Below are 16,143 nucleotides of genomic sequence, written 5' to 3'. Positions count from 1 at the left end.
AGTGCTTTTAAGTTGAGACACTAGAGACAAAAAACAACGAATTTCGCAACTCAACTTATTTAGGTCACGCCCTCTGTATACACATTGGCCGTTGTCAGATGCAATTGAGTCCGCCATGCAAAACTGTCCTCATCGGACACTTTTGCATATGCAATCGTGTCCACGACTATGCAAAAACCGTCCGGTGGACATCCCATGTACATGACTGTATGTATGTGCGCGCGTAACGTAAGCGAGCGTGCCTGCACTGAACCTACGTAGCCTTTATGCAGCATGAATATTCACGTATTATTTTTATGATAGCTTGTAAAAAAAATGGCGAACGTGTTCAGTCGACCAAGGGCATTTAATTTAACTCAAGGACGGTTTTGCACGGGGGTGGACACAACTGCATAGGCAAATGTGTCCGGGCGGACAGAATTGCATTATGTAGCAGCGTCCGGGCGGACACGATTGCATATGCAAACCGTCCGGAGGACATTATTGCATATGCAATAATGTCCTCTGAATAGTATTGCATAGAGGACCTAATTGCATGCGACACCGGCTCCAAACATTAAAAGAGCACGTGAAATCAATTCAGCATGTTTTACTTTAAGAGTTCATGTTTTACTTACATTGTCGATGTGTTGAACAACTCAAGTGGTTTGACAGAAAAAAAGGTTCCCGTGATTAATATAGCGATTTGAGCTACGAGAATATAGCGCGTGAAGCTATAGCAGATACAGCAATATTTACAATACAAGATACATGCACTCCTATATACATTTTTTTCCCCATTTGTAAAGGCTACCACTAGCCACAATTTAACTTAATCAAAATGGTGACTTTCTTCGACGACTTTCATTCTTACATGCCGTGTCTAAATTGATGACTTCAGCAATGGCTCCGGCCGGAACGCTGAAAATTATCAGACAGAATTTAAACAGAAAAATAGAACAGAATGTGAAAGTTCCGACACATTTAAGAAGTTCCTGACTTATATACAGCAATTCTTTAATACGGAATTGTAAATTTTGGCTCTGCCTGTCGAATTACTGGCCATATTCTCAAAAAACTTTAAAAATCTACAATAACTGCTCATTTTGTGCAATGTCTCGAGTGTGTGTGGCAAACTTGTTCGTTCTCTCAAATTGTTGGTAATTGACACCACTGAAGCAGTTTGCAACATCTTCATGACGTCACGTTATGCAATCGGGAGACTGTGCATTTTTTATACGGTCAAATATTAACTAGACAACGCATTACTTATAATGTTCTTTAATTTTACATGAAAGTAATCCAAATGCAACTGCTTTTTTATAAACAGCAATACATAGATTAAAGAGGACAAAGTTTGTGGACTTAGTCGCATCCCACTCCCGCACCCAAAGAGCCAGTGCGCTGCATCCTGGCTAGTATGGTTTTCTCTGGCACTGTCTTCCGCTCTGTGACCTGGCCCAAGGTTGCCATCAGATCTATGAACATGGTAGTGAGGTTGATCTTCAAACCGAACTCACTGGTCTTGTAGTCCCATGGGAAGGTATGATGGTAGTTGTGCCAACCCTCTCCTCCAGCGAAGGCAGACACCATGATGTTCTCTGAGGGGTTGATGAAGCGATCATAAGGCTTGTTCCCCCACATGTGGGCTGCGCTGTTTACCATCCAAGTACAGTTGAGAGTGAAGCAGTAGCGTAGCAGCCCAGCTACGTAAAAGGCATTCCAGATGGATTCTCCCCAGCAGATCACCGGTACAGCGGTCGGTAAGATGAAACAGAAGAACAAAATCAACGGGAGATAGAACCTGCCACAAAACACCACAACAACATTACGAATTGGAATACAGCTAGTACCTGCCACAAAACACCACAACAACATTATGAATTGGAATACAGCTGTACCTGCCATAAAACACCACAACAACATTACGAATTGGAATGCAACATTCATCGTTTAGCACTGACACACATTCAAAAAGTAACTCCTACTCACTTTCTTTGGTATTTCACCACTGGGTCATCCAAGAGGTCACGAAGATCAATTCTAGACCCTTTTTCGATCACCTTAGGATGTTTTCGGCAAAGGAGCCAGCCGACGTGAGCGAAGAAGAACCCTCTTGTGGCGTTGTGTGGATCGGCCTCGGTCTCCGAGTACTTGTGGTGAACCCGGTGGTCACGTGACCACTCGTAGATGTCATTCTGCAAACCAGCATGAATAAATAATATTCAATGACACGTTTTTGTTGATGTTACTAAATTGTAGGTCCAAACTAGTTTCTAAGATTCTTGACGAGAGAGAATAATCTGTTTGCAAGTTGCCCAGTAACCGATATTTTACATAGCCCAGCTTGCTTTGAAACAAAATGTGTTTCCGATGTCAATTTTCATAATTCTGTGAATGAACCGACTACTACCTTTAGGGCATTTGATTGAGCGCAATTTGAGTTGCTTAACTGTGTTTTTGTATGGGATCGTGCATGGAACACCATACAACTTTTGGTGGCTTGGTGAAGTTGTCTTTCAAACAATGTTATTCAATTTTCTAAGGTGAAACTTAAAAGTGTCACTCATTAAATGTCATGTATGAGACCAATATTTGGGTTTTTCTTGTAAACCTTGGTGTGGGATTTGTTCATGTCTTATTCACCTGGAGTGCTATGGAGTTAAACATTCCAAGGAGTATCCGTAGAGGGAGCTTTGCTTTGTATGTGCGATGAGCCCACAGCCGATGTGCCCCTGCTGTTATGCCAATGCCGGAGCACAGATAAAGCCAAATAGCTGAAAACAATAAATTTGTATAAATGATATTAATTAACTTTAACCATTAATATATATGCACAAGTTATTATGAAAGTACTATTATAAATGCCAGACGTTGTTTTGTATCAACATTACTGGAGTAAATTATTGAATAATGATTCCATAATGTCATGGCAACTGTGCCCTTGAGCAAGACACCTAACTATAACTTGTCATGACGTATTCTGTAATGCAGATTAAAAATAGCCCATAGTGCACTTTACTGCTATAAAGGAGGGGTTTGCTCCTCTGTTAAAACTTATTGTTTGAAGATGCTTAGTAATCTGCTTACTTGTAATTGTATCTTTCACTCATTGTATATTTTATTGTTCTCTTTATGCCCTTAGAGGCTTGCATTAGGCGCTTTACAAATGTCTTTACTGTTTAATTATCTTAATGCTGGGTTTATATTATTCAAGGGAAGGTATACCTTTGGCTTTTTTTAAGCGGTCGACTGTTTTAATGCTACATACAATGTTAATAAAACCTGTGAAATATTAATTTCAAAAAGTTGCGTTTTTGAGATATTGCCGAAATCTTGATCCAATATGTTAAATGTCAACGCATGAAGAATAATTCTCCATGTAAATAAACAATCTGAGAAACGTAACTAACAGTAACACTTCTCAGATACAATTTTAGGGGCATAACAAAGGTGATATCTTTTTACATAAGCACATTACTTCAAAGTGAAATGTTTCTCAAAATGCGTTTGTATTAAAAAGCTGCTGTAGTTTTTGAACTGAAAACTAATTAATTTTACGAGTGATTAGCAAACGTAGACTTTCCCTTTTATTAAGTGTTCATCATTATCAGTATACATTACCCCATAGGAGAGTGTATGCCATACACTTCCACGTCAGTGCAAAGAAGGCATACACGGCTGCAATGTGCAGCATGGCCATGATAAAGACGTTACGCCACACTATTATTGTCCGGACGTCTTCCTCAACGGGCTGCTTGTCTACCAGCAGCTCGGCCGTCTGAACGGAGTCTGTCTCGGTTACATCTTCCGTAGTCCCGTCGTCTGGGGCCAATCCCATCCCGGAGTAGATGTGGTTTCGTGGCGCCATTTTGAATTAATTGCTACCGGGCCTATTTAAAATTCGTAAGACAAAGGATTTGTTCTTATTGAAAAAAGGGTGCAACGCAAGAGCCTTTACCGGACACCATTAAAGAAAATTAAAACATGAAACATTGAGACCGTAGGCCTTGATGAAATATTTTAATTGGTAGCAATAAATAACTATACACAATTAAAGATGCTATGTCAGATTTTTGGCCCCAAACATTAAAAAATTGATTTTTTTTGAGTGAATGGTATTTCAAAGAGTTTCACCCGCTCTATCGAAAACAAGTTTAACTTTTACTTTTAATGGTCAGGAACCATGACAAAAATTTAAAACGTTTCTTATAAAACACATAATAATTGGTCACGTGATATATTGTCGGGATCCCGACAAAAACTTATTTTGAGCACTTTATTTCACTGCTACTAATAATTGGCGGACTTTTTCGAGCAATGGCTCAAATGAAAGCTTGTAACTTTCTCGACCCCCATCAAAATATATTGAATTTTAAATCAAATGTTTGGGTCAAATCTGACATAGCATCTTTAACATGTTGGATTTCGAGTCAGAATCCATTTTTTTAGACGTTCTGACTCAAGTCATCAGATCTTCACAATGGATGTTCAACAATGTATTTCCTCCCTCCATGGTTTAACCATGGTTCAACGCATAAAAACCTCAGGCCTAAAACATATTTATATCAACTGAAACCACAAAAAGCCATGGCTTTCAATGTAAAATACTCACCAGTCTCCAGTCCCAAATTAAAATTTTACTCCGTTATGTTCGCGACCAGTGAATCCAGTAATGTGATTATTGAATGAGCAGATTGAGACACTCGTCGACTGTGCATGCGCCGGAATCACCTTCAGCAGACTGAACACGCAGTAGTTAATTCAAAACAACAGCTTCAGAATCACACTTCCGTCCAAAGCATTTGTACACCAAAACCCTTGACCTCTGTTCATACTCAGCTCAGATCAATAATATACACTATTGTTCTATGTTGATAGTGAAAGCAAACCAGGACTTTGTACTTGGATGAAGTAACTTCCTAGACGTACTCCACTGTTTCAATGTGCACCAAATGCCGGCTACGACAAAAATATAGCGCCGCGTACTATACGATCTTTGATTATGAGTCACGGGTTTTCCGTCAGAGCGAGCGGGAGCTGCATGGAATAATATTAACATAGTTTATTATAATAACGTCCCTTTAAAGGCTGCACATGAGACTAGTCGGTCTATGAGCGCCTAGCCGTGACCTCAATTGAGTTCACGGTCACTGATTTGATCCTTGGGGGCGGGGGTGGGGGTGGGGGGGGGGGGCTGGGCTATAGACTGACCCGTCATCCCCCACATGGAGAATGGCCCTGGTTTCACCAACCACTGAGGGAGAATTGGTTTTACATACACAATAATCTCATGGGTACAATGACTTCATTGGATGTGCAGTACATTGCAATGCTGTACTTGACCTAAACATAACCTTGTTTTATACGTGTAAACTGCGAATCTCCACGTGAAATGAATGCAAGGTCAATGGAGCGTAGGCTTGCCATGAGGGCGCCCTTTGTTATTACTGTGATGTAGCGTAAGATAGTGTAGAGTCATGAATGGTTGGGTATAAAAAACTGTTTATGTCATCACTTTTCCCATTAGTATTGTCAGCAATCAATACACTTGAAATACAGGTCATTTTAAACAACAAGTATTCCGAATCTGCTTCTCCCGGCTGTTCTATAAACAGTGAATCCCGTTTATGTGACGGTTTCCATGCTGAACAGCCGAGGGGGCCTATTCTTATAAAGAAGTTTTTCATTTGCTTGCGAATTAGTATTTAACGTTTGCATCTATCTTTAGCTTCCTTAGGGAGCCACTTTGTGATACGTGGCCCCCGGGATGGATGTATCTTATAAAGATATTTCCATGCACAAATATTAGTTTTCTTGTAAATGATTCACCTTTTTCGAAATTTGGGAAGGGGGTATTTTGGGTACGTAGTTGTAGTGATGGTGTGCAAGTATTGCAGAAATCGAGCGTGAGGTAAACGTTTTGGAATAATTATTCACTTTATGCAAATCTTATTGGTAACGATTTGCATAAAGTGAATAATTATTTTAAAACGTTTATTTCACGTCCGATATCCTACTTGCCCACCATGACTTCAACTACGTATCGAAAACATCCCTTTGCCTAAATTCTGCCATCGTTAAACAATTTTTAACAAAAATAATGCTTTAGGTCAATCCTGGATGGACATAGAGGATATATCCAGCCTCCGGGGGCCACAAATCTGAAAGTGGCTATAGACTGACCCGTCATCCCCCACATGGAGAATGGCCCTGGTTTAACCAACCACTGAGGGAGGAATGGTTTTACATACACAACAATCTCATGGGTACAATGACTTCATTGGATGTGCAGTACATTGCAATGCTGTACTTGACCTAAACATAACCTTGTTTTAAACGTGTAAACTGCGAATCTCCACGTGAAATGAATGCAAGGTCAATGGAGCGTAGGTTTGCCATGAGGGCGCCCTTTGTTATTACTGTGATGTAGCGTAAGATAGTGTAGAGTCATGAATGGTTGGGTATAAAAAACTTTTTATGTCATCACTTTTCCCATTAGTATTGTCAGCAATCAATACACTTGAAATACAGGTCATTCCGAATCTGCTTCTCCCGGCTGTTCTCTTAAACAGTGAATCCCGTTTATATGACGGTTTCCATGCTGAACAGCCGAGGGTGCCTATTCTTATAAAGAAGTTTTTCATTTGCTTGCGAATTAGTATTTAACGTTTTGCATCTATCTTTAGCTTCCTTAGGGAGACACTTTGTGATACGTGGCCCCCGGGATGGGTGTATCTTATATAGATATTTCCATGCACAAATATTAGTTTTCTTGTAAATGATTCACCTTTTTCGAAATTTGGGAAGGGGGTATTTTGGGTATGTAGTTGTAGTGATGGTGTGCAAGTATTGCAGAAATCGAGCGTGAGGTAAACGTTTTGGAATAATTATTCACTTTATGCAAATCTTATTGGTAACGATTTGCATAAAGTGAATAATTATTTTAAAACGTTTATTTCACGTCCGATATCCTACTTGCCCACCATGACTTCAACTACGTATCGAAAACATCCCTTTGCCTAATTTCTGCCATCGTTAAACAATTTTTAACAAAATAATGCTTTAGGTCAATCCTGGATGGACATAGAGGATATATCCAGCCTCCGGGGGCCACAAATCTCAAAGTGGCTCCCTAAAGAAGCCAAAGACAGATGGAAAGTACTATTACAAAAAAGTGACTCAAAGACTATCTCTCACGGTTAAAAGCACCCTTGGTATAATAAATAACTGAAAAAACGTACGACTTCAAATGAACTCGTACTGAGCGTAATTGATATAGAACTTTACAAGCAACTTCGGAAGTCTTTGAATAAGTTAAAAACAATTATTCAACAATGAATCTAAGACCTGAACGAAAAACTCATTAATTTAGATCCATCAAAGTTTGTTAAGTCCAGGTATTTCATCTCACTTAAAATTATGTCATTTTTTGTTAATTGTCCACTTTAATACTTTGTTATGGTCATTTTGTACGTGTATTTAATTACTTTCTTTTTCATTCATGCTTAGAAACCCTGTATTGAGCGCTAGATAAACACATATCACTAATATTTATCTTTTTGTAAACTTTATCAGATAGAAAAAATATGTCGCTGCAATATATCAACATGTGTCCAATTGTATGGAATCACTGGACCTAGAGATAGAGACCTGTCTTTGTCCAAAGACAGCAGCCCAGCCTAGAAACGTCTGATAGAGCGCCCTCTTTTGAATCCTCCTCCTTAGGCCTCCAGAATAGTTTTATGTTAATTTCCCATAAAATGGGCGAGGACAGTGTTTCCTCCGGTGCACACGCGGTTTCTGTACATGTAACTCATTATTATTATTTTTATTCAGTGACGGAACATCTGATTGGCTTACAGCTATTACATCAGCATCACGCGCTGCACCATTCATGGGCACGCATCACGCCATTCCCAGTAGGTGGAGCATACTGCAGCTGGCACCCGGCGTCTTGTTTACGAAACATCGTTAAGGATGGGAATGACCGTGAACCAGCCCAGCACTGTGAGCTATGCACTGTGAAAGTAGTTAATATATTATGCAAATATAGTCACAATCACGTGATGCCTGCTAAAAAAGACAAGACGTGCATCATGTGCGCGCATGCATGATGTACATGTGTACATGCATTAGGTTTGTACAACCCCAGCTGTATCGTATGTACACTGTATTACACAAAATTATACATGGTATTTTAGGACGCAAAAGTCAGCTGGCAACAGCAGTATAAAACTCTGGAACTTGCGCAGTGATTTGCATCCGATACACACATTTCGCGGCTTCGTTTTATTTATTTTGGTGATAAATGCTACATTACCAGCACTGCCACATTACTGACATCGAAAAAGGTAAATATTCAATATGTAACCTAACTAAAATGGTGTGACTTATTTGCAGCAATTAAATTTGACTGGTCATGTACATGTATGTACATCACATTCGTAGGTCGTGGCGAAATATACATGGATAATAATGTTGACAGTCGGGACAGTGTTTTCAACATTCAATGTCCACAATCTTGAAGTACTCTCGTACATTCAGTGTTTGTTGTAGGATTAACTATGGTTAGGGCTAGGCTAGGGGTTCACGCACACTGGCTGTTTCAACAACCGCCATTTCTAGACTGCCCTGGATTTAATCAATTCGATTGACCTTGATGAAGAAGAAAGACATCGCCATTTATGGACTTGGTCTGGTTGCACCGTTTACTGTGCTGCTGCTCGTGGGGCCCAGAGCTCCGTGCTTCGGTATATAAGAAATGGAGAACCGACCGGGGAGGTGGGATTGTCGGGAAGAATAGTGGAGTGTAGAGTTTCATTTCCTGGGCAGTTGTTGTCCTCTGACTACAGGGTTCTATCTAAATTCTTCTCTGTTTGGTTATAATAATCGTACATGGAAGTTAAAAAATAAAAGGGGTAGGATTCCAAGGGGTACTATATAACTATACTGCAAAACACTGTATTAAAATGTACACCATATAGGCCGAGGTGTTGTCACATTAAAACACACCTAAAACAGAGAATCAACATTTATGGGGTGTGAAAATAACACAAAATGTAGTTGTTTTTAAAGAGATTATTAGTATTATTTGTAACTGTTTTTAAAAAATTAGTGTTATTTTTGGATAACATTCCGTATGGCACCACCACTTTTTCAATAATTTTTACAAAAAAGGATATCTCATTGAGGTAAATTAGATACTATATCCTAGCCCAATCGATTGAAAACATCCTCAGGTGCAAAAAAGAAGAAAAAAAAAAAAATAAAAAAAAGGCCGGAAGTTGGTGGCGAGGTCGTAAAATTATTTCCACATGGTGTTTTAAAAGAAAAATACATCAGTCTTTGCAATGTATGCTTATCTGCCTGTTGACTTGGCATTGAAGTAAACTTGTGAATTGTTGTGAAATTAAAGTACAGTTTTATACTGACAAGCTCAAACTTAATTTTGAGAAGAGTCAAGAGCCTCTGTACTTTTAACTTTGTACCATAACTGTTACTAAAATGTACATTATATTACTATAGTCCATGCATTTCTTGTCCGACCATTTATTAATTAGATTTGAATGTTTAATTATGGGATTCCATTGAAACGTTGTGTCGAGCATTTATATGCCAGTATAAATTAAGTATTTAAGTGTTTACTATTTTAGTTCACTACCAATTTCTTTTATGATAAATCTACTTTAAATTAGTTGGGCTCAAGGTCATGTTGCCATGGTAACAGACCCAGACAACACTTGTTTACCATTAGACTAGACAGTTTACAGACATGATTATTTGATCTACTTAAGTTCCACCTGTAATTTGTTGCCCTTGAAAATAAACCCAGAAAAATTGTGCATTGAAAATCCTGAAATGCCCATTGAACCTATCATAATCATGAGTACATGAAGGTCAGCCCATGTTGTTTCATTTTAGGACCATCGTTTTCAGAAAAGTCACTGTAGGCCTACAGATGAATTTACAGCATAAATTCACTTTGTTTCGCTTTTATCAACATCTGCTATACCATGGCATACCCATTAAATGCATCTATTTGACATTTTATTTACATTTCTCAACCTGAGTTGTTTGTTTCCGTAAATTATATCGAGTGAGTAAATAAATGTCGTCACCACCAGTAGGGAAACTAAAGGTTATAATGAGGTTATATATATTTATCAGACGATGGCATTGACAAGTAGTCGTACGATGTTACTTATCCAATGGGGTCCTAGCTGTTAAGTGTTGACTGACCTTACACACATACTAGTGGTTGTGCCTGATCATGCAATGGTGCATGACGCAATTATGTGGGCTCCCGCGAAAACCTTGCACAAAACTATTTGTAAGCTGTTAAGTACACGTACATTATAGATTACCCTACCTTTGATTTTTTACCAAGGTGTGTTATGTAAGATGTGTGACTGCCCATGCGGCAATTTCGCTTAACAATTATTGCTGTATAGACAAAACATGCAATTGTGCTCAGCCCTAAAACTGTTGTGGATATAATTTGCCAATCGCTCTGAGAATAGCAGGTGTATTGGACCTTTCAACGCAATTCTAGGTTCTCCAATTTCGGTAAGATTGTTTGAGCTTATAGATAATTAGTGTTGCTCATTGAAAGAAATAGGTCACCAGCCAACATTTTGGTAATATTGTTGAGACTGTTAGTGCTGCCTCACTTTTCCCCTTTAAAATGTTGGGTAGTAGCAACTAGCAATCACAATTCGTTGAGTGATTATTTTGAGTGGGCTATTGTTGGTTGCGAAGGTTGAGTGTGAATATACAGGCTGACCTTCCAAGAGAAGTTACAAAAAGATCCCAATAGTCTGAGGGTCTGAGTTAAACCGATTCCAATGCCGATAGTTTTATTTAAAGGATAACGTTGCCTTGGATTGGTCGAGTTGGCCTTTGAAAGGCGTTTGTAACCGTTTGCTATAAAATGCATATGGGTAGAAAGATGCTGTAAAAGTAGAATACAATGATCCACAAAATCATGCCTAGAAATTGTACGGTTTTCCTTTTACCTCGTCGACCACCAATGTCGGCCATTCATGGGAGTCAAATGTTTGACTCCCATAAATGGCCGACCGTATTAGTTCGCAAAGTAAAATGAAAACCACGCAATTTCGAGGCAAACTTGTGTGGATCATTGTATTCTACTTTAACAACATTTTGATCCAACCATTGCGGTTTATAACAAACGGTTACAAACGCTTTGTATAGACCGATCCGAAGGCAACGTGTTTCTTTAATTCAGGGTTAGTTTGAAACGACAATTGAGAGACGAAGGTATGTTAATTTATCCACGGAGGCAAAGTATAGATCTAATGATTCGGTTTCGGGAACCGTTCGATTATACATGTATAAATTCTACACAATAAAATTAACCTGTGAAATTTCACCTCAGCAGTTTGTATTCTTTTAGCTTAAAAAAGATTCATTTTTGTGAAATATTGTTTAACATCTGCAAAATTCTGGTTTTCCATCTTTCAAGACGGAAATTTTTATTAATACACAAGAAATATAATCTTTGCCTGCCACGTGCATTGCATTCCATTTACCGTTTTGACCGTACATGCACAAGGAACACATCAGATTGTCCATCTGCGTGATCATTTATGCAATACTGGAAAAGTTCGTGATGAAATGCAATTATAGAGCTGACACTGTAATGCAATGCCGATATAAGCCTTCTGCTGTACGCGTTTGATATGCACATATCGTTTTGCCTCGGAATAAAAAGTACAAAACGCTCAATGAATTACGCATCAATTCGCCAATAATGAACCACAGAGTGTATTTGACCTTAAACTTTTTTCTTTTTGCACGAGTCGTCATTAATATGAGTCCAAAATAGAAACACATATCGAGAAGAGTTCAAGTGTTTACTTGAAAAACACAATATAATATGCCCGATGGCTATTTTGCTTAAAAAATACATTTCGGAGATTCTTTCAGTAAATGCTTAGTTTGCTATGGAAACTCGAGTTCAATCAACTGTCGACGATGACGTCATATAAATGGGAATAAACTTTTTCCAATAGGCATGTATCATTAGTATCAATACATTCCAGATAATGAAACCCAATTGCAGAAGTCGGGTATCAGCAGACAGACTATGAACCCATGTGTCATACTCGGATGTTACTGCACATCGAGTCTAAAACCAAAGCTTCAATTGAAAAGTAACGATTCCATTATTGTGGTTACTTTACTAAGATCGAATCGTAGAAACAGATTCTCCCGGTTTCCGTGATATACATTTTCTTCGGAGGAAATTTAAGGCACATCTTTATTTGTCTCCGATAGGATAACTTGCGAATTCACTAATTCAAAATGGCCCCACGAAATCACATCTACTCTTCAGTGGAGCTGACCCCGGATGAAGGCAACGCAGAGCAGGTACAAGAGGAGCATGGTGAGACCGACATGCCGGGGACAGAGTCGGCGGAGATGGCCGACAGTCAGCTAGGAGATGGGGTGAAAGTCCCGACAAGAATTGTGTGGCGTAACGTTGTTATTATGGCGGCGTTGCACATCGCGTCCGTCTATGCTTTCTTGTTTCTGACGTGGAAGTGTCGAGCGAATACGCTCCTTTGGGGTAAGTGTCTTTGCTCTTAAATTTGCATTTTTTCCTCCAACTGACGTCAACAATAAACTGAAAAGTGATCCATCTTTTAGGACGCTCATTCAGGAAACATGCACGTGTTTGTGTGGGACAATAATTGATTGCAGACATTAAATGAAATGAAACTATGAACAAAACATGACTTTTATGGACTCTAGCTCTGATGCTGCCGATCAGCAGAGTGTGTGTTCCAATCTCTTGGTCACGACACGTGCGTTCCTAAGGAGAATACTAAACCATTATTGACATGTTATTTTATTGTTTGTGTCTTTTCAGCTATCGGGCTTTATCTTTGCGGTGGTATTGGCATAACAGCAGGAGCACATCGGCTGTGGGCTCATCGCACATACAAAGCAAAGCTCCCTCTACGGATACTCCTTGGAATGTTCAACTGCGTAGCACTCCAGGTGAATAGACACCCAAAATCCCACCCTCAGTGTTTTTTTTTTTGTATAACAGAAACTACAAATTCAGGGCCAGTGGAATCACAATGCATTACTCAACAAAACAACACAAACCGTCGACATCACTTGATTGCGCCTTGCACACAGCAAAGTCAACATTTTGTTTTTTGATAACGGTCACAAAACCCCACCGTTAAACTTTATGTGGCTTGTTTAAAGCTTCCGCAGTTTAAGTTAATAGTTCGTAGCATGATCACAAACCAGCACTAAACTACAAATCACTTGTCCGTCTTTCTATTTATCTAATGACATGAGACATCACAACATCATGTCTATCAAACTAAAAAAAACTACCCCAAAATGGACATTTGTCTGAAGGCAATTAGCCATTACAATATTGTAACCGACAAAGCTCAAATGATGAACATGATTGATAAATCCATAGAGGTAGAAATACCTCCATGATAAATCCAACAAGTGTGACTAAGGCAGCGTTTTGTATTTGCAGAATGACATCTACGACTGGTCACGAGACCACCGGGTTCACCACAAGTACTCGGAGACCGAGGCCGATCCACACAACGCCACAAGAGGGTTCTTCTTCGCTCACGTCGGCTGGCTCCTTTGCCGAAAACATCCTAAGGTGATCGAGAAAGGGTCTAGAATTGATCTTCGTGACCTCTTGGATGACCCAGTGGTGAAATACCAAAGAAAGTGAGTAGGAGTTACTTTTTGAATGTGTGTCAGTGCTAAACGATGAATGTTGCATTCCAATTCGTAATGTTGTTGTGGTGTTTTGTGGCAGGTACTAGCTGTATTCCAATCCGTAATGTTGTGGTGTTTTGTGGCAGGTACAGCTGTATTCCAATTCATAATGTTGTTGTGGTGTTTTATGGCAGGTACTAGCTGTATTCCAATTCGTAATGTTGTTGTGGTGTTTTATGGCAGGTTCTATCTCCCGTTGATTTTGTTCTTCTGTTTCATCTTACCGACTGCTGTACCGGTGATCTGCTGGGGAGAATCCATCTGGAATGCCTTTTACGTAGCTGGGCTGCTACGCTACTGCTTCACTCTCAACTGTACCTGGTTGGTGAACAGCGCAGCACACTTGTGGGGGAACAAGCCTTACGATCGCTTCATCAACCCTTCCGAGAACAGATTCGTGTCCTCCTTGGCAGTTGGTGAAGGCTGGCACAACTACCATCATACCTTCCCATGGGATTACAAGACAGGGGAATTCGGCTGGAAGATCAACATAACAACCATGTTCATAGATCTGATGGCAACCCTGGGCCAGGCCACAGAGCGGAAGGTAGTGCCGAAAAAGGTCATACAAGCCAGGATGCAGCGCACTGGCATTTTGGGTGCAGGAGTGGGATGCGACTAAGCCCACGTTTTCTAGTTAAAATTACAGCTTTTGTACTGCTGTATAAGAAGAGTACTAGCATTACTGTTATTTTTTCATGTCTTTTAAGGAACTTAGTAAAACAGCTTTGATTAATTTAAGGATAAGGTTTGCTATATTATATGTTTTTCCAAAGCAAATGTGTTTGGATTTCAAAAGTTGACTTGTATGTGTATGTTTTTGTGTTTAAGATGAATTATTGTGTATTGCTGATAATGACGTTGTTCAAAAACAGCGCCTTCCTCTACAGAATGCGAAACGGCAAAAACATTTTATCCAATAAGTTCACAGTTGTAAACAACGACAAACTCTGGCTAAAATCATGTTCATGGTGACAGCCAAAGTACCGAAAACAAACCAAAGTGAAACACATTTTTATAAATGCACCCTGCCAAAGGATGGCATGGCTGGCTTATAATTGTCATTACTATATTTATATTATAACGATTTGGTGACATTTCTAAATGTATTAAATTGGTGTGTACTTTGGTATTGTAAGATTGAAATGTAAATGCTCACAGATTTCACTATTAAACTTGGCATTGGTAAGATTGAAATAAAAATGCTCACAGGTTTCACAGAAACTTGGTATAAAGATGGTGGGAAAACTCCCCTTGTGACGTATTTCCCGGAACTGCTTTAATTTCGATATCGCTAGTCCAAACAAAATCCGAAGTTTGAAAACAGAAAAAGAAAAAGTGAGTGTTATTAAACTGAAAAGTCTGTCGACTCTGATGTGAATATCGGCCTTAGATAACTCCTTATGTTTGCCTTGTATTTTAAGCTGTAGTTTTTCCATGTTGAATTTTGGGACTAAGATATTATTCTTAACATTAAGACTTTATTAATATTAAACTTATATTCTTACACTGTTAGACTCAAGTGCACTAAAAATCAAAGTAACATGGACAAGTGCCATTTTGAAGAAGAAAACCTATGAAACTGCTGTTGATACAATAGACAATTAAGCGGTAGTTTCATGTTACTTCCATGTATTTATACGTGTTGTGTGGTGCATCACTTCAAAAGAAGTCATGTTGAAAAAAAGGTGTTTTCGCTCAGAATAACCCAAAATTCATTGCACACCAATAATTTGTGGCCAAGAGCATTTGAACATGTCTATAAACTTGATCTATTTCTTTTTTGAAAGTATTGGGATTTAGACTTGAAAGTCATGTAAAAGTGCCTAATTAGCTGTGAAAAAAACCGTTCACTTTCTTTTCGTTTTATGAGAAAATATCAAATTTGGAACATTTCAGTATGTTGTTGTACTACCGTTTATAGTTTAACTATTGTTATTGTTATTTCAACATTGCCTATACTAAATAAAAATAAACAAAAACTGCACGAATGTTCCAAATACAATGGAGAGTGGTTATTTTTTGTCAGCACTGCAATTTTAATAATTACTTCATGTATATCCATCACAACAAACAACTTGTCCTTTTTCGTTTATCAACAAGAAGTAGACTGCATAATAAGGGCTAGGCCTCCCACCATTTTAGAACTTTGTTTTGTAGACCACATGTGTTGGCCAAACTCTCTTCGAACAGAGCGAGACGCACCTCTGATGCACAATGCGCGTCTGCCTTTTTGGGAGTCAATTTCTTTGTGTACATTTGGCTCCCAAAATGGCGGTTAAGTGCGATGCGCGTTGTATGTGCTAGGGGTCGGGAAGTCGGGCTTTGGTTGCGGTGAGAAGGGAGTCCGTCATTTGGTAGTCTTGGTTCCAA

At 39.0% G+C, this 16,143-nt stretch overlaps 2 protein-coding genes across 2 annotated transcripts; one reads left to right on the top strand and one right to left on the bottom strand.

Annotated features, from left to right (window-relative positions):
- Positions 1–866: 866 nt before the first annotated feature.
- LOC117303900 (acyl-CoA desaturase-like) lies at positions 867–4,977 on the bottom strand. Its single transcript, XM_033788348.1, has 5 exons — positions 4,595–4,977; positions 3,604–3,872; positions 2,626–2,756; positions 1,972–2,177; positions 867–1,783 (listed from the first exon to the last, which is right to left on the bottom strand). The coding sequence occupies exons 2-5, from the start codon at positions 3,848–3,850 to the stop codon at positions 1,345–1,347; spliced, it is 1,023 nt and encodes a 340-aa protein (XP_033644239.1). The 5' UTR covers positions 3,851–3,872; positions 4,595–4,977; the 3' UTR covers positions 867–1,344.
- A 3,157-nt stretch (positions 4,978–8,134) lies between these two features.
- On the top strand, positions 8,135–15,757 carry LOC117303660 (acyl-CoA desaturase-like). The gene is made up of 5 exons (XM_033787902.1): positions 8,135–8,333; positions 12,283–12,574; positions 12,878–13,008; positions 13,514–13,719; positions 13,954–15,757. Exons 2-5 carry the CDS (start codon positions 12,310–12,312, stop codon positions 14,390–14,392), a joined length of 1,041 nt encoding a protein of 346 aa, XP_033643793.1. The 5' UTR covers positions 8,135–8,333; positions 12,283–12,309; the 3' UTR covers positions 14,393–15,757.
- Positions 15,758–16,143: the final 386 nt, after the last annotated feature.

This window comes from Asterias rubens, chromosome 20, assembly GCF_902459465.1.
Source record: "Asterias rubens chromosome 20, eAstRub1.3, whole genome shotgun sequence".
NCBI lineage: Eukaryota > Metazoa > Echinodermata > Asteroidea > Forcipulatida > Asteriidae > Asterias > Asterias rubens.
The sequence above is the reverse complement of the archived record's forward strand: the minus strand, read 5'-3'. Positions and strand labels throughout refer to the sequence as shown.